The 22,918-nt window shown below is 54.3% G+C and overlaps 2 protein-coding genes across 2 annotated transcripts in view; both read right to left on the bottom strand.

The window, feature by feature from the left end:
- Nucleotides 1-4,885, bottom strand: part of C1H4orf50 (chromosome 1 C4orf50 homolog) — a 45,627-nt gene extending 40,742 nt beyond the window's left edge. Inside the window, exons 1-2 of the mRNA XM_059372304.1 lie at nt 4,494-4,885; nt 1,068-1,206 (exon numbers count right to left, since the gene is read on the bottom strand). Of these exons, the coding sequence (XP_059228287.1) occupies nt 1,068-1,206; nt 4,494-4,780 (426 nt within the window). The 5' untranslated portion in view covers nt 4,781-4,885. The remainder of the gene's footprint in view (nt 1-1,067; nt 1,207-4,493) is intronic.
- A 5,015-nt stretch (nt 4,886-9,900) lies between these two features.
- JAKMIP1 (janus kinase and microtubule interacting protein 1) overlaps nt 9,901-22,918 on the bottom strand; it is a 127,717-nt gene continuing 114,699 nt past the window's right edge. The window contains exons 20-23 of the mRNA XM_059380551.1: nt 21,090-21,293; nt 14,724-14,789; nt 11,549-11,624; nt 9,901-10,371 (exon numbers count right to left, since the gene is read on the bottom strand). Coding sequence (XP_059236534.1) covers nt 11,574-11,624; nt 14,724-14,789; nt 21,090-21,293 — 321 coding nt within the window. The 3' untranslated portion in view covers nt 9,901-10,371; nt 11,549-11,573. The remainder of the gene's footprint in view (nt 10,372-11,548; nt 11,625-14,723; nt 14,790-21,089; nt 21,294-22,918) is intronic.

The raw sequence follows: 22,918 nt of genomic DNA, 5'->3' as shown, positions 1-22,918 counted from the left end.
TGGTGTTATTTACTGCAACTATTGTGTTTTACATGTACTAACTCACTCGGCCCACACAACAGCCCCAGACAGTGGCGACTATATCATTCCCATTTCACAGAGGAGGAAACTGAGTCCCAGAGAGGTTAAATCACTCGCCGCAGGTCACACAGCCAGGGAGTGGCAGAGTCATGGTTTGGCACCAGTCACTGCTTGTCCAAAACACTAACTTGTCCCCGTGCCTCCATCTCTCTCTCTCTCTCCCATGCAATTAGAATAATTGCCCCCAAACCCTATCCTGAGCTTCTCCTGTCAAAGTCCCCTAAAGCCTGCCCCTCGTTGCAATTAATATTTGGTCCACACCATGGTCCTGGCAACTTGGCCTTTCTGGAACCCTCCAGTCTTGCCAGCACCTTCTCTGCGCCCACACCCTCTGCTCTGGCTCCAGTATGTTCTCCCACACTCCTGTGCCCTTGCATAGGCTGTTACCCACACCTCACACGCCCTTCCCCTGAGGTCCAACTTAGTTGGCTCGGTTCTCTGTAGCTCCCCTCTACCCTTGACTCCATGCACACACCACGTGCCTGCACCTTTCCCCTGACACCTGGCATCCAATTTGGGAGGTCCTTGTCTCCTATCCATGTCCCCGCCTGCATGCCAGCTCCTGAGAGTAGGGACCCTACATTAGTCATCAGCTTGCCCCTAGACAAGAGCTGGCTTCCCTGGGGCATGGAAATAAACTTCTGTGAGCGCAGAGCCCCTGCAGGTCAACCAATGCTCTCACCAACCCACTCCCCCTGCCGGATCCCAGCCGGGACCCTGGGGAGGCAGACAAGGCGGGATGTGGATCCCATTGTACAGGTGGGGCAGCTGAGGCCCAGAGAGGCCCTGGGAACTTGCCCCTGCCTGCACTGTTGGAATGAGGTCCCCTCTGAAGCTCCTGGCTAGGCTCTCACAGCATCCCACCCCACTGACCCACTACTTCTGCCCCCATCTTCGCTCAACGGCAGCTGCTACCTCCTCTGAGCACGTGGGGCTACCCTGCAGGGTCAAGAAACAAGCTCTGGAAAGAAGAGGGGACGCGGTACCTGGCTGGCCAGCTCCCGCCGCAGGGCTTGCAGCGTCTCCTGGACTCGCACAGTGGCGCTCCTTTCCTGTGTCACACGGGCACCCAGCTGCTCCACTGTCCGGAGAAGGTGTCTTTCAGAGAGCTCCAGCTCCTGGATCCTGCAGCGTTGAGACAGGAAGACGCTTAATCAGGAAGCAGTAAACATGGCCCAATATTCTCACCAACACTGAGGCCAACCATCTTTTTTTTTTCTGGTCATTGGCCAATTTGAAATTCTGACGAAATCACATTTCGTGAAACATTCATACACATGTAAGATGATCTAGACTACGTCAGAAGTATCTACGGAATAATAATGCACCCTGCCTCAGGAATCTTAACACTCTTCTTCTTCCTAAGCCAGTAATCCCGAGTTCAGGAGATACCAACAAAGAACAGAGCCCGGGACCCGTGGCCTGAGAGCTTTGTTTGTGTTGTTTCCATCAACCCTCACATTACCAGCCTGCAGGTGAGTTCCCCTACCGCTCCTTCACATGCCAGAAAACTCAGGATCTGAAAGGCCAGGCAACTCGCCCGAGGTCACACAGCATCCTAGAGGCCAGACTGACTCCCAAACTCATACTTTTAACCCTACGCTCTACTGCCCGTGTGTTACTTTAAGCCACCAAGTTTCAGTATTGTATTTTCGAAGCCCTTGGGTACCAATATGCTCAGAATAGAAAATGGAGTACCATTTTTCAGATTAAGGACCGGTTAAATATTTCTACTCAGTGCTGCATAGAACAAGGAAGCAGGGAGACACCCCCCCCACACACACTCCAAGGCAGCAGAAGAAATGGTGTGGCTGCCGTTACACCCTGGGCGGGCCGCCTGGGTTCAAGTCCCAGTCCCCCGCCATGTGACTGGCCATGTGGGTGACCATGGAGACTTCACTGAACTGCCCTACACCTCATTTCCCCACCTGCAAGTTGAGGATAATACTATCACCCGATCTGGGGTATTGCTTTAAGGATTAAATACGTGACTATGTAAACACCATAAAATACATCACTAGTTTTTGATGTCGTGTTCCAAGATTCATTGTTTACGCACCACATCCAGGGCTCCACGCAATACGTGCCCTCCTTAGTACCCACCACCAGGCTCACCCATCCCCCCACCCCTTGTCTCTAAAACATGTAAACCAACATGCAAACTGTGCCTGGAGCCGAATGAACACTCAAGGAGGGTAGAGCTACCGATAGTCTTGCAGCATTTACAGCATTTATGTTGGAGATGAATACACATGATTGACAAGGTAGTGAAGACGGGACTGGGTTTTCTTTCTCAAATTTCTAACTACTCTCTTTGTTCCTTTTATCATAAATACTTAAAGAATTTTCTTTCCTTATTTTGGCGGGTCAAGAGCATAGGGAGAGAGAAATTCAAGCAGACCCTGTGCTCAGCATCGAGCCCCATGTGGGGCTCGATCTCACGACCCCGAGATCACAACCCGAGCAGACACCGAGAGTCAGGTGCTTAACTGACTGAGCCACCCAGGAACCCCATAATAAATAGTTTAGAATGTTAACTCTTTCATCAGAATAAGGCCCAATTTACACTACCAACCTTGACCGTACCCTGGCAAGATGACCCCCATGGTCAAATTAACCCATTGTGCATTCAGATCCTGGCTTCCGCGCGTAGTGACCCTGGATAATGCAGTCTGCCCTCACTGTCCCAGCTCCGCTCATGCAGGATGGGGTGGCCCACCTTCTGAGAACAGAGGACACAGCCCACATTTCCCCACAGGTGGGCCCAGGATGCCCCCTCCCAAGTGGCCTCACCCTGGGCCCCAGTCCCAGAGGCCCCCCTCCCCTCCGTCACCTCCCCTCCCCACCACTCTCCTTGCATGGAGCGGTCTCCTTTGGTAGGGGTTTCCCATCATTTTCCCTGGGCCTGACGCCTTTCTGGTTTTCACTGCCATATTTCTGGAGAAAGATTTGAATCCATGGCCATGTGGGGTTATGCCGCAGCTCTTTCTGGGGCTGGGAGGGATCTACCTTCCCTGGGTCTCAACCCCAGGACTGACGTGTGTCCCCTCAAATTCATAGGCTGAAATCTTGCCCTCCAGCCCCTCAGAACATGACTGTATTTGGAGACAGAGCCTTTACAAAGGTAGCTGAGTTGCCATGATGTCATCTGGGTGGACCCTGATCCAATCCGACTAGGGTCCTTACAAGAAGAGGGGATTAGAACACGGACATACACAGAGATACGGAGACATGAGGACACAGGGAGAAGGCGACCATCTACACACCACAGAGAGAGGCCTCAGAAGGAACCTGCCTGCACCGTGAACTTGGGACTTCCAGCCTCCAGGACTGTGAGACAGTACGGTTCTGTGAAGTCTCCCAGGCTGTGGTTCTCCGTTAGAGCAGCCCCAGCAAACTATCATAACTCAGCCTGCGATTCTGGGGTGGGCCGGTGCAGGCGGCAGAATGAGTAAGTGATCAATGAATGAATGAAGGAATGGAAGGATGGCTGGACAACCTCATCAAGTAACAAAACTACTTTCTTGATATGTGAATTCCCACCTGTAGAAAGTCTTACGAAGAGGAAAAAAGATAAAAAGCACAAGTAAATATACATTTAATAGCTTGCTTTTATTAAAATGAAGGAAAATACAAGAAAATGGTGAAGTCCCAGATAAATCCAAGATGCTTGGCTGCTGGGATCATGGCAAGCCTGTCAGGGTACATCCCAGGTGTGACCGTCCTGCATCTCTGCGTGGGATTTCCCCCGACATGCACACAGGACCGCACCTCACTCTGCCGGGCTCTGTACCGGAAAATGGTCAGGAAACAGCACAGGCTAAGAGGAGGACCTGGGCTCGCATCCCAACCTCTGGACCCCATCACTTCCACCAGGAGAACAGAACCGAGGCCAGGAAAGTCAACAGTGAGAAACAAGCACAGAGAGTCTGTCATAAAGATGGTGGAATTGCTAAAAGGCCGGACAGAGAGGACCGGCGACCTAGAGATGAGCCCCTGCCAGGTGCCCCTTTGCCCCTGCAGATTCTGGGCCTAGGAGCTGATTCTGGCCCTACGAGCCAGCCACCAGGCAGGGGAGGACCAGAGAGGATGCCCAAAGCATGGCTGGGACACTGCGGATTGTCACCCCAAGCAGGAGAGGGCAAAGTACCCTGGTCTCTCCCTTCCTCCTCCACTCCTCCCTCCCATTGGCTGGCCCCCACGGAAGCCAGAGTGCGGGAGCCTGGGACATGGTGCAGGCTCAGCCCCTGGCATGCGGAGCAGAGGGCGGAACAGAGGAGAAACCAGAGGGGAGGCTGCCCCAGGCATCACATCTTCAGCTGCAGACACAAGTCAACATACCATCTAACCCCATTAAGATGCCCAGGAGTCCATCATTCAATACACCAAGAAGATCCAAATGTCTTATTTACCTGCTCCTTAGCTCGGACTCAGACATCATGTACTGGTCCACAGTGGCCAACAGCTTCTGCTCAGAGGATTCCAGCTGCTTCCTGAGTGTGCCTGTGTCCACGTCGGGGCTTCCAGCAGCTTCGTCCACAGGACAGTCCTGCTCTTCACCGCTGTCCTCCGCGTCCTGAAATACCCAGCACGTGTCGATCTTCACATCCACATTCATTACGTCAAACCCATCACTGCTGGGTGCCCTGACCACATAGCTGAAACTCTTCTCCGTCCGTCCTGTAGCTGTGGGCTCCATCCCGGACAAAGGTCATGGGTCACGGCTTCGTAACAGTGAGTGGATTTGCAGCACTGACTTTCTGGAGATTTCCAGATGCCTGCAGGGCCTTCAGATTGCACAGAATACCCTTTGAGGAGGGCAAGAACAGGTGAATTATTCACAAGTGGGCCTTGGGTTTCACTCACACGCATCATACAATATGAATGAAGTCCTCTCAGTTTACAAGCTGGCAGGCCAGAACGCACCCAAAGCAAGAAAACATCGCAGAAAAGTCACTTGGAATTAAGTGTTTAACCATAGGGCGCCTGGGTGGCTCAGTGGGTTAAAGCCTCTGCCTTTGGCTCAGGTCACCATCCCAGGGTCCTGGGATCGGGCTCCATATCAGGCTCTTTGCTCATCAGGGAGCCTGCTTTCCCTTCTCTCTCTGCCTATTTGTGATCTCTCTGTCAAGCAAGTAAATAAAATCTTAAAAAAAAAAAATGTTTAACTATGCACACAGAGAGGTAAACTGAAATTTCCAGGCAGAGCCATCAGAAATATAAACTCTCAGTGGTGCAGCTCAAGTTCAACCCTCAAGCTCTATGCCTCCTCTCTGAGGACAGGAAACATTGATCAGGGACCTAGAGCTAGTGCTGCACTTTGTGTGTCACCTGAGATCTTGGTCATGTTACCCTAGCTGGTCTGACTGTGCCGCTAACCCTAGGAAGTAGGCATTATCATACCCATTCTGTAGATGGTGAGACAGAGGCTCCAGAAAGTGAAGGGCCTTGTCCAGGCCTCATCTAGGAGAAATGCTAGAGTCAGGATTCAAACCCAGGTCTGAGTCCAAAACTCGGGAGGTGAGAAATAAACGCACCACAAGTCCAGCAGGAACACACATGTCCTGTGGGAGGGAGCTGGGGGCTGGAGGCACTCGGGTGGGCACAGGATTCTACCAGGCAGAAGCAGCCTGGGGGTCCCAGCCCCGTGGCAGCATCAGGACAGATGAAGGGAGTGGCCAGCCCTGTAGGTGCTCAGAGGGGAAATGAGGAAGGACAGAAGGTGGCTTGGGGCCATGTCCATGTGGGCCTTGAGCTCAAGGGCAAAGACTTTGCCACCTCTCTGGAGGGACTTGGGGGTGGTGTATGGGAGTGTTTAGAGGCTGGGAGGGCCTGCTCAGATGTTGCTTTGACGACGGAGGTCTCTGGGACATGCAGGACGTGACAAGAGACTTTTGCCAGCTTTCTGACCCAGGGATGTCTCTCTGAAAGGCCTGGGGACCATCTCTTTGGAATGCAAACATTCAAGGAAATTAGAACCCCATCTCCCAGGTCCTGTGGGAGGCCAGGGGCCAGACTTCAGGGGTGCCTGCCTCCACACCCCACAGCCACCCTGGCATAAAGACGAGAAAATTTCATTCTCCTTTGTATAAAAAAAAAAGATGAAAATTGAGAAGAAGATTAAACCTTAAGAGATGCTGTTAACTCTAGGGAACAAACTGAAGATTGCTGGGATGGGGTAGCCGGGTGTCGGGCATTAAGGGTGGTACGTGATGTGGTGAGCACTGGGTGTGATATGCAACTGACGAGTCACTGCACTCTGCCTCTGAAACTAACAACAAAAACAAAAGTGAAAACAAACCAACTCAACAGAGGACCACCCTGGCGGCAAGGTGGATTTAGGGTGACCAGTGGGTAACAGATGGCACTGTCAAGTCCTCTTATTGGAGAAGTGACCGCTATTATCCTGAGGACACGTGCAGGATGGATTGTAGTGGCTTGGCTAGTAAAGGGGTGAGATTTCTTTCTGTCTTTGCAAATCCCTGGGCAAAGCGCTTGGAATGTACATCACACTCTATTTGCTGTTCCTTTAAGAATAAACGTGCTTTCTTTCTTGTCTACCTCCATGGAGAGGTTTTCTGGGTTGGGAGAAGATTTTGTTTTTAATTGTACTTTGCCATCAGTGACCAGTGTGCTAGGGTGACCCACAGGGCTTGTGACAGACACAGACTGGCCCAAGGTGATGGGTTGGGGTGTCAGTTGAGAGGGGATATAGTTAGGCATCTGGACCACACTGTCTGGGGCTGAATCTCATCTCCAGTCTCAGATGGGATCCTGGGAAAATTACTTAACTGCTGGGCATAGTCTGGGGGGAGGGCATAGTATGGGGTCTGCAGAAGCCCCGCAAGAGCTCTTAGACAACCTCAGGGAAGAGCACCACAAACTGGTAGACCTCTAGCAGGTTCTGGTTGAATGTGAGAAAACAGGCAAAAACAAACATATCATGGTACTGGGACCATCGGGCAAGATTCCACGGGTCACAGACTGGTTATGGAAAGTGCTGGAAAAGCAAGAGACCCAGACTGGGAGACTTTCAGCCTATAGGCTGGAAGGACAGGGAAGAAAGGGGGAAGGAGTGGTCAGTGGGAGGAAAGCTAATGCATTTGCTTAGATACATGTTGAACTCACGCTAAAGCACAGTGTTCATCTCTCCAAGGTTACCAGTGAACCCTAACAAGGTGCCCCATGCACCTATGGGCTCTCCACCATAGGGCCGCAAAACTGTGCTGGGAGCAGTCAGGAAATCCCATGCCTTTTGGATGCGCTAACCCCAGAAGCATCAGTGTAGCACCCACGCCCCACCTTTTGCATTTCACAGAAGTCCCACTCACGACATGCCAGAGAGGGCAATTATATCCGTGAGCATCGGGTGCCAAGATGAAGGAGGGCCACCGGCCATGTCCTTGTGCCATATGTGGACCCACTCGTCCCGGCCTGACAGGGACTTACCCCACTTTCAAATTAGAAGTCCCACATCTCAAATGAGGACGGCCTGTCAGCCTGGCTGGTCTCCTGGCCCACAGCACCACCAGAACGGTATGGGGGGAGGGACACACGGGTGAGCCCTGGACTTCCCTGCCCAGCTATGCATGGGTTGCACAGAGGAGGCAGGAATGAGGGGGATGGGCTGCACCATGTACCAGGAACTTGACAGGGCTCTCCCTCAGCCTCCCCAGCAGATCTGTGAGGAGGGTGGTGGGAAAGGGTGGACCGGACCCTTCTCCTTCCTGTACAAGACACTGACCCAGGGTTTGCCTGAACTTGTAGTTCTTCTGTCCCGGGAACCACACCCATGGGGGACTTTGTGCTACGAGACAGCCATGAGGGGTGTACACCACCCTCCCGCCCCAGGAATGGAGGGCTATGATGAAGTCCAGGTACAGGTCTGCTGGGCCACCAGAACTCTGAGGTCCCATGACTACAATGCCTCTTGGAACTGGCCTATCCCTGGCAGGAACTTTAGAAGCAGTGCCCAGGACAGTCACAAGAAACACTGACTCCTATTGGGGACTTGGGGTTTCGAAGCCAGGGCCGCCCCCATACCTGCTTGTGTGTCTCACTCCCTTGCACCTGCGCTGTCTCAGAGAATGGGTCCTGGTCCCCCAGGGACTGGATGGTCTCCTTTGTGGACGAGTCCCACTGAGGGAGCCATGGATGCTGCCTGTCACATGTCCTGCCAGGATCCGGGAGTCCTATGGGTCTGCCTAGTTATGCCTCACAGAGACGAGAGGCAAAGCATTGCATGGGGACCATCACCCCCATCCCCATCTTCTGAGAAGAAGTTATGACTCAGAGCAGCAAGTACTTTGCCTGTGTCTGCCGTGGGAAAAGGGCCAGGCTGGGAGTGGACCCAGACGGGTCTGACTTCAAAGCCAACAGCATTCCTGTCCTGTTGTCTGAGTAGGAGAACTGAGCAGACAGAAGGATGGGGACAGGAGGACATGGGGACCACACTCCTGGACGCTCTTGCAACAGGGAGAAGACAGACACTTGGTGCCACAGAAAATCTTCCGAGACCAGCATGCAACTCCTCGACTTCTATCTACTAAGTTAGTAAAGCAGGGGCTCTTGATGCTGCCTGGAGTCCAGCAGAAGCAGATGGGTGTTCCTTTACACTCGCTGCCTGGTTCCACACTCCCTTCGTTACCCAGGATGCACAGTTGTCTGTCTTCAAGCAAAGACATCAGTTCATTCACATTTGGATACCAAATAGTGGTAAGTTGTGGGGGCTGGTGTGGCAGGTGCTTTGGGTCTAGATTTCAACAGAGAATGGTCACTTCTCAGCTGTCCTGGTGTGCGTTTGCTTAGAGTCCCTCCCCCCCAACTCTTTGATTTGGTTTGGACATTCTGCCCCATCTGGCGGGGGCACATCTTCCGTGCCCCCTGCAACCTCCTTCTCCATCCTTGGTTTGCCCTTCTGAGAACCTCCAGCCCCTCTGCTGGGCTCCCATCTCAGCGGAGCTCCTCAGTGGCCTCAATCTCAGTCACTTGGCTTTCTCCAAAGGTTCTTCTTCCTAGAAATCCCGGGGTTGCTCTCGCAGCCGGTCCTTGGGATCAGCCCGTCCCTGCTGGTTCTCCTAGGGCGCTTGTCCTCTCCTTCGCACCTTCTGTTTCCCTTCACCCCTCCTAATTTCACATGTCTCCTTCCAGACGTTTAGGAGAGAACGGTCGTGTGAGCAGGGGTTTCTTTGGGAGACGCTCGCCCACCTACCCCACCTGCCCTAGAATAACAGTAGCAGCAACACCCCCAAGCCACTTCCCTTCCCAGGGGCTCCCTCTGGGACCGACTCTCGCCAGCTCCTGCCTGTCCTCCCTGCTCCCCCACTCCGTCTCTTAGGCCAGGCTCCTGAGGTCAGGAAGGGCTCCCTCCTCCACAATGGTGAGATCGCGGCCCTGGTGTCAGAGGGAGGCTTGTTCCCCATGGATGCTCCCTGCTACACTCCACCTTCTAGCATTTTCCCTCAACAGGGCCTTGCAAACTACAACCTAGATGAAAGGCTGCCTGAGAACGGTGTGGTCTGTGTCCACCTTCTCATTTCTCATTCCATGTGGCCCCAGGGACAGTCATGCTCTGGGACTGTCGCCGTGTCACATCCACAAAAGCGATGGAGCCTGTGGCTTCTTTCTTGGAAATCTGAGGTTCTCGGATCTGCCCTCCACAGTGGGTGAATCTCTAGTCCCTCCTGAGTCCTGCTCGTTCTCTCTCTCTCTCTCTCTCTCTCTCTCTCTCCCCCTCCCTGGTCATCACCTAATGGATCTGAAGGGATTTGCTGACCAGGGTTTGAACTTGGGTTCGAATCACAGGGACATTTGCAAGTCACTCTGGCTGACAGATTCCAGGGTACACAGAGCACAGTTCATGGAGATATATGTACATAGGTCTATGTCCAGCTGGACATGCCCCCATGGCTGGTGGGCAGGGGGCATGCAGAGCAGGGACAAGGACTCCGGCCCAGCCCCTGACAGTGCAGTGGCCCTCCAGTGACTCAGTTCTAGTAATTGCACTTAGTTTCCTGGTATTCAGGTCTCTGCCCCTCAGGCTTAGAACGTGCCAGAGTAGGGACTCGGATGAAGCCCCGAGCTTGACAAAATCCCCATTGTCTTCGGGGTTCCTGCAGCTCAGCCCAGCCGGGGCCCAGCCATGGAGCCAAAAGGCCTCCTCATCGAGTACTCGTGGATTCTGTGTTCAGTCTCTGGCTTGAAGTTGCTTGTTTTGCTGTTGAATTTTGCTTTGAGTGGGGCTGGGGTTGCCATGGGGACTCAACATATTCCATAAGCAATTTTTCTATCCTGTAAGATTAAAAAATAATTTGCAGTGTTGTAAGAATTGAGGGTTAAAAAAGGTTGGGGAAGCCCCTGGCTTGCCTGCCCCACTGGCCCCCGCTGCTGGCCCATCTCTCCAGCTGAGCCCACTGAGAGACTTTCCCTGACAATGTAGGGTAAGAGGAAACAGGACTCAGATGGCCTGTCCTCCAGTACCTGACCCACCCCCCTCACGGTTACCCTCACTCCCCATCTGATTAGACCTGGGACCCTCCCTGCCCTCACTACACAAACACTGCCTGAATGTCCACCACGTGCCATGCACTGACCTAGGCCATGGGACCCAGAAGATACAAAGCAAAACTCTGTGCTCAGAGGCCAAGCTCAGGGCTCCCATGAGAATATCAGTCAGGGAAGGAACCAGCAGCAGACCTCAGCCTGGGGATCAGGGAGCTAGTGGGCACTGTGGGCCTCCCGAGAGCTCAGAGGGCTCCCAGCCTGGGCTAGATTCAGAGGCAGAACTGTAGATCCAGCGGACCTGGAAGAACCCCACCACCCCACCCCTTAGCCTTATCCCTAAGGAGGGCACTCAGAGCAAAGAGAATGGGGGAGGACATGGGTGTCCAAGCAGGAGCTTGGGTGAGAGCTGGGTCCTGGGGCCAGGCGGACCAACTGCTCTGATGGCTTCCGTCCCAAGTCCCTGAGCAACAGAACCAGGCACAGGGCTGGGGGGCAGGGAGCTGGGGAGGCTTGCCACACAGGCTTCCTGGGTATTTTATATTCAGGTCATGGACTTGCCCATCAGTCCACTGCTCCTGAAGACCCCTGACCCCAGAAACCTGCAATAGTCTGTCCACAGGCAATAGAGAACAACAGAAACTAAACCAGAATAGAAAGAAACTTTGGAAAAACCACAACCCCCAGCCCTTTTGGAAGATGAACTACAGCAGGGCCACCACCAAGTCCCCACTGTCCCTTCTTCACAATGAGCATTCCCAACCTCCCTTGAGGGGTGGGACTCTCCAGTGACCCCTGGTGGCCCCCCTCCCTCATCTCGCCCCAGGGTCCAGAGTCTCTCAGAAATCTGCCACAGACCACCTTCCCCAGAGCCTTGTCACTCAGGGAATGTCATGGCCAGAAATGGGAGAAATTCTCCTTCCCGGAAAATCATCAAGTTTTTCTGTGAAATTGAAGGGATACCAACCCGAGTTCTTTGCTCACTGAAGTCATCAAGGCCACAGAATGAATGCTAGTGAGAAAAACAAAAAAAGGAACAAAAACTATAAAATAAGACCAAAAGAAAATGAGGGAGGAAAAGAAAAGAAAAGAAAAAGATGTAAGATACGTCGTATGGGATTCAGTGACATATTTCACAAGAACTACCACCCTGGGGTCGGGTTCAGAAGGAGGCCAGGGAAGTGAGCAGGCCTGGACACTGACATCATCTGGAAACCCAACCACCAGAGTCCTCCTGCACCCCTACCTGCTCTCCCCAGACACCTAGCTGACTCAGACCCAGATGCTTTCGGTGTTGAGACATGGCTTTCCTGCAGATGGTAGCAGGATACGTTACAAGCGGAGGAAGGATGCTCCCATGGTCACAACTGGTGGCTCCCACCAAAAGGCCGGGCCTGGCCTGCGCCCAAGGACCCAGTGGGCTCCCTCTAGTCCACAGGAAACCCAGACCCATCTGCCCATGAGCAGAAGCACCCCCCACCCTGGCCAGCACCATCCCTGCCAGGGCCCGCTCTCCAAAGAGACCATTATTTAAAATCTTTGGTGCCAGGGCACCTGGGTGGCTCAGAGGGTTGAGTCTCTCTGCCTTTGGCTTGGGTCATGATCTCAGGGTCCTGGGATCGAGTCCCGCATCGGGCTCTCTGCTCAGCAGGGAGCCTGCTCCCCCCCTCTGCCTGCCTCTCTGCCTACTTGTGATCTCTCTCTGTCAAATAAATAAATAAAATATTTAAAAAAATTTTGGGTGGCATTCAATTCATCTGCTTTAAAAAGAAAAAATTAGTAGGGGGGAAAGTGGCCTTAAAGGAAGGAAAAATTACACAGATTCAGTTTGAAAGTAGATTTCTTTTTCTGGAAATGAATTCATGACTCCCTTTACTCCAAAAGGATTGCTGCTCATCAGGTGGAACCTGTTGGAGCACCATCCAGGGTTTGGGAAGTGGTTCTCCCTCCCACCATGACATAACTCCCTTAAATTATTTATTAAAAAAAATTAAAATCTAAACAGACAGCCACCAACTTGTACACAAGTTTTGGAATCACTGGAGGTTGGAGCTGGACAGAGCCTGTGTGGAGTCACCCAGCTGTCATTTTCCATATGGGGAAACTGAGGCCCCAGGAAGGGGAAGGACTTCCTGGTGAGGTGTGGCAGGGAAGGGTTCCTGGTCACCGACATGAGCCACGGACAATGAGGCTGCAGCCATTTTCCACCAGCAGCCCCAGGGAAATGTGTGTGGGTGCTTCTCATCCTACCGGCCCAACCAGGAGTCTGCATGCTGTTTGCTTCCCTCTGCAACTTCTTTGTGATGAAAGGACACAGACCAACATGCAAACGCTTGCTTTGACAAGACCAGAGGACAGAAGGGGGCTTTGCACATCGCCCAGGACCCACCTGCCTCATTTCATGTGTGTGACCCGACAACAGTGGCATGCTTAAAGTCTCTTTGCTGTCCTTCCCTGCTTTGTGACCAATTTTGCTCACTGGAATCCTAAAGCCCAGCTTGGGTGCTGAGACATACCCCCATGCTCATGCAGTCCTCACAACCACTCACAAGATGGGGAGAGATTTAAGCCCCCAGGCCAGGGCAAAGGGAGAAATCCCCCAGGGTTCCAGGGCTGGCCTGGGGCAGAGCTCAGACATACCTGCCTGCGAAGCCAGGTTATCCCCAGAGATTCTTGGATGGAATTAGACTTGACATTCCCTTGGGACCTCAAAACAGCCCCAGAAGATTGTGGGGCGGGCATCTGGCCGACAGAGACACTAGGCATCTGCTTAAACCAGAATCCCACATGGGTACCCAGGACTCTAGCACAAGACCCGCCTGAATCCGTGTGCTGAGCCGGCCAGCCATGACCCTCTGCTGCCCCCTACAGGACAGCACCAGCCGTGCAGGCTGGAGGCACTGAGGGTCTCTGTGAAGAGGAAGTATGGGAAGGTTACTCCTGCATCCTCTCAGGAAAGAAAGGGGAGAAGCTTCTGAACTGGCTTAGCATCATCTGAAGAGCTGTACTGTCTGTTTGGGCCCATGGTGTCTGACTGCCTCCAGGATGGGGAGGGGCTGTTTTCACATTTGTACATATCTGTCCTGAAATTGGCCCTTGGGGGACTTCCATGACCTTGACCCCATTTCGGGGGTAGGTGGGCTTCCTCTCTCCTAAGACCTGCCTCAGGCAATGGAAACCTGCCAATGCCCTCCCTCCCTCTTCCTCCCCCGGGGTGACTGCATATTGGACTTCCAGGTTCAGACCAGGGTCCCTTCCTCGGGCACATTGTCCTTGATGACCGGGGGGGGGGGGGGGGGGGGGGTGGAGACTAGAACCTTCATGGGGCTCACACACTTGCGCTTACCTCTGTAACACAGAACGTGCTTTACTGGTCTACGACTCATCTATGACTCATCAGGCAAACAAGTGCGGTGCCCTATTCCATGGGGAGAACTGTCTTGGAAACAGCAGCGCATACAAGCTGGTCCCTGAGCTCAAGGACGGATGGTCACTGGGTGGATGCACAGGAGGTGGGAAGGGCAGGACAGAGACGCCACACATGTGGTTCTAAGTGGCCCTCGTCTGTCTGCCTGGACCAATGGAACATGCCAGAAGGGCTGAGCAGTGGCTGTGGCACCCAGGAGACCAGCTACCCCTTCCCAGCTGCAGGTTCAGGGTCCAGTGTCCCCTCCCACAAAATGATGCTAATGCAGAGAGACACACAAGGCCTGGTATCAACATGGGGATAGGTCAGCCTTGCTTCCCACTGGGAGGGGAAAAACTCCCGAGAACACACCGCTGGCACACAGAAGTCCTCTAAGATGAAGGGGTCCGTGGGAGGTAACCAAGCCCGGCTTGCCACTCTAGAGAGGATCACACCGTCCCTGAAAGGTCTTTTGTAGGGGGGAGGGGAAGGCATCTCACCCCGGCTCTGCCCAAACACAAAGTTGGTCCCAAACTGCACTTTTCTTCCCTAGAAAAGCATTTGAACGAGCTACTTATTTCGTGGATGTGACCATCTTGGGGGGACCAGAGCAGAGAAGGGAGCAAGAGGTGAATCCATTCTTGCATTAGAAAGCTGGCAGAGCGGAAGGACAAAGCCCCAGGGTGACCTGTCCCAGCAAGAAGTGGGGGAGGGGAGGGGTGGGCGCCCCACCTACCTTTTCCTCCAACTCCTTCAGATGTCTCTTCTGGGTCTCCAGCTTAGCCTCCAGTTCTCGGATTCTCTGAAACACACGACCTCGTGCATCAGACAAGGTAAAATTTCTGGGTTCAAAACTTTCTCTTTACTCTTCACCGTGGTGCGTGTGGGACACCATCAGAGAAGTGGGCAAATACAGGCGGGCAGCGTGCCTGGCAGGCCTGCATCCCCACAGCCCGAGTCCAGATGGAGGGTCCCCAGCAGGAGGCTCCCCAGCAGGAGGCTCCTTGACCCCCATCCTCCACCACGGAAGGTCGATTTTGCCAGTTCCTGAAGCACACGGAAACGGAATCACACGGTGTGGACTCTTAGCATAGGATCTCTTTAAAACAGAAGCCTCCCATCTGGACCGGGACACGGAGGTGCCTGGGGCAGGCTAATAGAGATCATGGATTCGAGGTAGCATCAGACAATGTGCTTATGCAAGGCTGACAAGCTGGGGCAGGGCCAGCGAGGACCAGCCGTGGCCATCTCTCCCACATGCGCCCCAGCCCCTTAGAAGCCCGCTCGGCACAAGTGTGAGAATGGTCAACCATTCTGATCTGCTCAGGACAGTCCTGGTTTTGCCACTGAACATCTGGGGTCCCCAGCAACCCCTCAGCCCCGGGAACCCAGAATGACTGGTCACCCTGTCTGCTGCTGCACCCACTAAATGCCCCTTGGGGGCACACACCCTAGCTTCAGAACTTACAAGCCCATTCCTTCCAGTTCCACGTGGCATCCCACCCAGGATGTCCCACAAGCACAGACTTTTCCAGAGAGTCACCCTTCAAGTGCTGGGACCAGCCACCCCTGACCACTGTCCATCTGGCGGCCTCCCTGCCACACCTGAATGTAGGTGGAGAGTTCCCTCCTGCAGTGTCCTTGGGCTGCAGGGCCAGTGACCCAGGCCAGGCCTTATAAGCACTTGGCCTCCAGGGACTCTTAGCCAGGCCTGGAGAAGCCATCCATGCATTCTGTAGGGCTATGGTTCTCAAATCCGGGTCAGGGTCACCTGGAGGGCTTGCAAATCACTGGAGGCCCCCAGCAGAGTTTCTGACTTGGTTTCAGGGGGTCGAGCCTGAGCACCTGCATTCCAGTGAGTTCCTGAGTGATGCAGATGCTGCTTGTCTGCGGACCCACTTTGAGAACTACCTCTGTGGACACCTTCACCCGTTTAACAAATACAGGTCAATGTGCCTGGGGCCCTAAGGAGTTTGCAGACAGAAGCATTCATTATTCAGGTACCCAGATGGCCCACTGGATCAAATGTCACAGAGAAAATCAAGTGGAAGCAGGGACAGGGGTGGGGTGCTATTCTATGTGGGTGCTCCAGGCAGGGGACTCTGGAGCCCAGAGAGGAGAAGGGTGGGGCACTGAGCCTTGGGCTGGGAGAGCCAGCAGAGGAAGAGCCCAGCCCAGCACCCACAGTGTACCAGACTCGGGAGGGGGCAGGGAATTCCAAGCAGAGGGAACAGGATACACAGGGACATGGGAGCAGAGGGATGGGGGCAACGCTCAGAGGGTCTGGAACATCCCAATGAGGAGCTCACAGATTTGGGGTATCGTGGGGAGCCTGTGAAGGGTTTTAAGCAGGGAAATGATGAGAGTTTGATTTTGGAAAGGTCACACTGCCAGAAACAGGGAACAGACTGGCATGGAAGACACCAGAAAATTACTTATCCTCAGATATGAGGTCTCAGGCAAGGGATTCGACCTCTCTGGGCCTTGATTTCCTGATCAATAATTAAAGGTCATTGTGCTGCCCATGTCTGAGGGTCTACCAGCTGAATCTGTGCAAAGGGCTCAGAGCAGAGTTGGCATAGAGTACGCATCCCATAAAAGATTAGGAAACCTGTATGTTTCTGATTCTCCTCCACCTGAAGGAAGGGATGTATACTTTGGTGTGGCCATGACTGTCCCCAAGGATCCCCTTGCAAGGTGAGGAGGGAGAGAGCACCCAACAATGAGCACAGAACTCAGCTGGGGGGACGCCTGGGTGGCTCAGTCAGTTAAGCAACTGCTTGCAGCTCAAGTCATGATCCCAGGGTCCTGGGATCGAGTTCTGCATCGGGCTCCTTTGCTCAGCGGGGAGCCTGCTACTACCTCTGCCTGCTTCTCTCTGCTTGTGCTCACTCTCTCTGATTCTCTCTCTGACAAATAAAATCTTTAAAAAAAAAACAAAAACACAAAAACTCAGCTTGGCCCTAGCCTGGTCTTTCACCCCAAGCTTAGGTGTCGGGGAATCACATAATTTCTAATATCTGAACCCCTCTTCTGTGACCCCATAACCCGAGGTGAAATGGGGGCTCCTGAGGCTGGGGGAAGGGCCTTGTATATTACAGGGTCATGTGAAGGGAGGGTGAAGCTTTACAGCTTTCCAAGAACTTGCAAAACTCCCCCAGGAACAACTTCCAGGCTTTGAGGAAGAGGTCCCTGCCCTCACAGAGCTTACCCTCCAGTGGGGAGGGGGCAGCTAATTCCACAGGGCTGGGGTGTGGGGGGGCTCCCCAGGCTATGTCTGAATGGAAGGGGAGGACAGAAGGGACCTGTCCTTTTGTCCCTGGCAAGGGGCCCAGCAGGTGCCAGGCTGGGTCAGGGTGGGGAGGGGCACCGTAATGAGAACATGACCGCACGTGGCCTTGGATTCTAGTCCAAGGATGAAGGGACAACTGGGGTGGGGGATGCAGGGTTCAAGTAGGGAATGGCTCCTTCCCATTCTTCAGGGGTTGGGGGCAGGATCCCCTGCCCAGCAGAGCTCACCACGGGACTCTGGCCACCCCCATCCCATCTCCCTGTTTATCATCACCAGGTGTGCCTGCACAAGGCTGAGACTTTGTCTTGTTTGCCCTTAAACACGGCTTGGCACCCAACACCTGCCCAGTCACCAGATATTAAATGAGTGACTGTCGCAGACATGACAACATGACAGAGTACAGAGTGAAGGTCGTGCTGGGGGGAAAAGGTCAAGTGCAGCAGAGAGGAACTAACACATGTCCAGGGCTTAGCTTTTGGCTCTTCCCAGTACTTTAATTCAATTCTCCACTGACTCTGCTATGACTGTCCCCATTTTACAGGTTTGGAAACTGAGACTCTGGTGACACTATAAGTCAGGGCGTTTTTGAATCCAGACTTGTCTGACCTGAAAGGCTGTGCTCCCAGTGCCACCCCATAGCTTTCCATACACAGGCCGTGAGCTCCACTGGCCACAGTTGGTGGGGGAGGGGGGAAGGCCACCACTACCTGTGTGGCTAGCTCTTACCCAGCTCCTGTGGCCTCTGGTTTTAAAAGTCCTATATTCAGCAGCTGCTGCTTTGGAAAGTTACAGCTTATAAACATTGCATACCTTTTGTCAAGCTCAGTAAACCATTCCTACCCCAGGACCTTTGGACTTGCTGCTCTCTGCGCAGAGCACAGGGGTTCATCTCCACATCATTTCCCATCTGTCCTCATAGCCTTTCTGACATCCTTGGTGTTTATTTGTGCTGTGAGTTTCCTCACTAGATTATAAGAGCATGTTATCCATGAAAGCAGGGATTTGGCTCCCTGCCCCAGCCCCAGGGGCCAGTCTTGTGCCTGACACATAAGTACTCTTCTGGTACACAGCCACTGAAGGCAAGCAGGAAGCCACAAAACCTCACTTTTGCTGACACTCTGGGGTCTCAGGGCTTGTTGGAAGGAAACCGTCCCCTCTGGTTGGGCATCACATGAGGATGGCCAAAGCCAGGAAATTCTGTTACAAGGAACAGGTGTGCTCTCAAGTCTGAACATCTTTTACAAAGGCACCAAGATGCCGGCTGGGGCCCCCATGCCGGCTACTGTCACACATATGGCACTTGGCAGGGACAGGGAGCAAGGAGCAGCGAGCGCCATGGTGTCTCAGATACCCCTGTGCCTGCCACACCGGGAAAGTCTGGCCAAACATCTCCCCCTTAAGTCCAAGTCTGGAGGAAGAGCTCTCCAAACTTCCCAGAAGCACAGAATGCAGAAGCTGAGGCCCAGAGGTAAGCCTTGCCATTGATTCAGTCAATGAGATGAGCCCTGTCCTCTGAGTTCTATGGTCCAATGCCACCGGGCGGGGTGGGGGGGCATTCACCTGGCCTAAGTCAGGGTGACAGGGTGAGGGGAGAAGCGCAACAAGGAATGAGAGCTCATGCTCTTCCAGAACCAAAAAAGGAATGAGACCCTGCTATGGACTGAATGGCACCCCAGCCCCAAATTCCTAGGTTGGAGCTGTAACCCCCAGTGTGAATGGATCTGGACGTGCGGCCTCCAGGAGACATTAAGGTTAAGTAAGGTCATAGGGTTAGTCCCTGATCTGGTAGGGTTGGTGGCCTTATAAGAAAAAAAAATCTCTCCCTCCGACTCGCCCCCCTCTTTCTGCGCTGTTTGTCCCCCTCTGGTCATTTGAGGGCACAGGGAGTAGGAGGCCATCTGTGAGCCAGAAAGAGTCCAGAGGCCCCACTGGCCACCAGATCAGCCAGCCCTTTGCTCCTGGCCCTCCAGCCTCCAGAGCTGTGACCCACAGGAGTCTGTCTGTGACATTTGTCACAGTGCCCAGAGTGGACGGAGACAGGCCCTTACTCCCTTCTGGAACTCACAGCCATGGATCTTAATTTACAATCCCCCCACACTGAGCAGCTTTTTTCTGCAGAATCCAATTCCAAGGTGCGGCCTGAGAGTCAGCATTTCTAACAGCGCCCAGGGAGGCTGCTGCTGCAGCTGGTGGTCCCTCCTCCCCCTCCCCCGCTGCCTCCCTTTCCCTCCACACCCTGAGCTCCAGTGCCCCGCCCAGCAAGGCCTACCGTTGCTCTGGTCATTGTCACTGCAAATTCTTGGTCTCCATCCTTAGTGGCCAGCCCTACACCGGCAACGTCGCCACCCACTCGGGCCATGGGGATTCCAAGTCCTCCCTTGCCCCTTCCGCCCCTCATCGCTGGGTGCCTGCCTTTCTTCCTCCCTCAGGACAGGAGGCGGCCCGGTGTGCCAGGACAAAGCCGCAGCTTCAACATGGTGGCCTTCTTCCCCGTCCCCACCCCCCACCCTCCCCCTCTGCTTGGAAGTCTGGGCCTCTGCCTCACCTGCTGGGCTGCACCCCAGGCCTCACTCATCGCTTGCGCGCACGTCAGACCTTCCCAATCGAAGGACTGACGCCTTTCCCTTCCCCTCCCTCCATCTGCAACCTCTCCTTGCCCTTTGTCCCTCTCTGTGCCCGCCTGATCAGGAATCTCCCTACTAATGAAACCTCTCTCTCCCTAGACACAGGGTGTGAGAGTGTGTGTGTGTGTGTGTGTGTGTGTGTGCGCGCATGCGCACGCACATGCCTGTGCACTTCAACTGCATGCACATGGCTTCAGAGCTGGGGTGCTAGGGAGCAGACAACCCAATGACACCAGTGCAGTGGGCAGCACGGGAACAGAGGCGACAGCCAGGTCGGGGTCACAGGGGCCTCCTGCGTGTCCTCTCAGTCAAACCAAGTCCTGTAGGAAGAGACCTCCCAGGCTGACCATTCCCCCTTCCCCTTCGCCACATGTTTCCACTTCTGGCCGGGCCCCCCCACGCACCCTCCTCAGATCCGCGGGGACCTGTGCTGTCTTCAGATGTGCCCCTTCCTGATGGTGGCAAGCTTGCTCTGCCCTCTGTGATGTTGCCTCCCCGGCTCACTCGTGTTCCTCCTCCCTGGTGGGACTCCCTATATACTGTGTGACCTTCAGGCATGTGACTTAACCTTCCTGAGCCCTAGCGCCCTCATCAAGAGAATGGATGTCATCGTCCCCACCCCGCAGAGGGACCACCATCAAAGGTCCCCACCAGTGAGCCCCCAGAAAATGTTGGAGTAGAGGCTGGGGCCTCTTTGTCCCTGTTATCTCCCTGCAGTCCTTGCAGCCAGGCTCTCCCTGGGGTCGGCAGCATGTGACCTCACATAGGACTCCAAACCTTGGAAGACATTTAGGGTTTCGGAGTCCAGTCCTCAAATTAAGCATCATCACAAAATACAGCCGGGGAAAAAAAAAAAAAAGTGCACACCGTTCAGCCACGCCTCCTGGTTTTAAAAAGAACCTGACCTTCAAATAGAGTACACCTGCCGGAGGGAGCGCCCCGGGAAACGACAGGCTGGGGTTTGCATGAGGACCCAGCAGGGGGCGCCCTCCCCTTGCAATGTGTATCCGAACACTGCTCCCTGTCCCTGACAACGCACGCCGAGAATTCCTGCCTTGCTTCCCGAGGAGATTCGCTAGGTGGCCAGCGGGCCATCAGCCATGCCTGAAACACCAGGTTCCCGTCCGAGGGGCCAGAGGCTGGGAAGAGGGCAAGAGGCACCTGGTGCCAGCCACCTGCCCCTCACCTGCTGGGCCTGCTGCAGCAGCTCCATGCGCTCCCGCAGGACCTGGCTGTCGGACTCGCGGCTCTGTCTCAGGATCTGCCGGCGCACCTTCTCCACGGCGGCCTGCAGGTCCTCCCGCTGGCCCTCGCTCAGCGCCTCGCTGGCCCTCCGCCCCGGCTCCTGCTGCAGCGCGTTGTACAGCGTGGCCTCCAGCTCCTGGATTTTCTGAGTGGCCCAAATCACACAGACAGTGGAAGATCACAGACGAGGGACAGTAGGGGCCGGGGCATTGTAGCCGAGGGAGGCAGCGTGGGCGGTCTCAGGCGGGGAGGGGAGCGTGCTGGGTTGGGGGGGCTTCAGAGAGCATCCAGCCCGACAGGCAGGCGGGGGTGGGAAGGGGAGAGCCAGGGAGCCCCTTTCAGCCCCGTGCACAGCTTTTTGAGAACCTTAGTCTATTCAATCAAGAATAGCCCTCCTCCTTCCAGGAGAGGACAAGGGCTGTAAGAAGAAATAACCACAACTGCTCCTTAAAATGTGTGATTCAGAGAGAGGCTTGGTTCGACCAGTTTCCATTTTGTTCTTGGCACCCCATGTACTCCCCCCAAACTCCCCTTTTCTCCTGGGTGTGTGGGGGGGGGATGTCTCAAATTGCACACATGTGGTTTTCAGCCAGCTAGTTTGGAATGCGATTTTAACCTAAAGCAAAGAGTGACAATGCTCTAACCGGGCCTGCCCTGCTACAAACACGAGATGCCTTGTGTTAGCAAAGCAGATGAGATTAGTGGCCAGTTGGAGGCTCCTTGTGAAAGGCAAGAGTTTTAATCATTAGAGGAAGTTATTTCTTTTCCACTTGACCCCCGAGACACTTAAATATAGTTACCTCTAACTACCTATATAGTTGAATATAGTTATCTAGGGACAAAAGAGAGGATTATCTCCTTTTCTGCTTCCCCAAATCCCCACCCACATTGTCCTCGAAAGCAAACCCCATCCTGGGCCAGGCTGACCACTGCTCTGGTCACCGTCACTGCAAATTCTTGGTCTCCACCCTCCCCAGCCTGTCCCACACCTGCAACTACCCCAACACAGGGCTTCCAGCCAAGGGATCTAAGGAACTGCTCCTTGTCTTCCCAACACCGACTAGACCAATCTTCAGTCTGGATGGAAATGGCCAAGAAGAGGGAAGACGTGGCTGGAAGCAGAGGTGTGGAGGGGACATTTTCCATGGACAAGCCTCTGCAGGCATCTGGTCCCCGCTCTCCCAGCTGCTCCCGTCAGTGTCCAGTGTTAGTGTGATTGTGCTCACTCCGGGGGGAGTGGGGGTGGGGGGGCGAAGGGGGGGGGGAATGCAGGACCCATTAGGCCAGAGCCAATCTTAACCACCAGGTGTCCCCCATGGGAAACCTGAAGGCAAAGTCTGTCCACAGGCACGGCCCAGGGCCCTCATGTGGGCTCCACATGGAACCAGAGCTTGCCTGTGCCTGTGTCTGCAGGCTCACCCCCTCCCCATGCAGCAGCTGTGCTTCTAGGGGACCACAAGTCACCAGCCTCCAGCTGGGACCCCACCACCTAATTCCAGCAGCTCCACTGTGGACCTGCCACATCTCACCCAGTGCAATGACAAAGGAACACAGGCCCATATGTGGTGCCTGCTGCCCTCCCTCCTTCCCAGGCACGAGGCTCCCTCCTGGAGCTTGTTACTTCCCTCATGTTCAAGTCTATCCAGTGTGACATCAGAAGGCAACCCCATTGTGAACCTGAACCCCCCAAGGCTTTGGAACAGTCTTTGGGAAAGAATGTAATTTCTATGGGGTTGCAGGATCGGCTCATCCAGGGGCCTCCTCTGCAGG

The sequence above is a fragment of the Mustela nigripes genome, chromosome 1, assembly GCF_022355385.1.
Source record: "Mustela nigripes isolate SB6536 chromosome 1, MUSNIG.SB6536, whole genome shotgun sequence".
Classification (NCBI taxonomy): domain Eukaryota; kingdom Metazoa; phylum Chordata; class Mammalia; order Carnivora; family Mustelidae; genus Mustela; species Mustela nigripes.
Note: the sequence above shows the minus strand (reverse complement) of the source record. Positions and strands in the feature narration are given on the sequence as shown.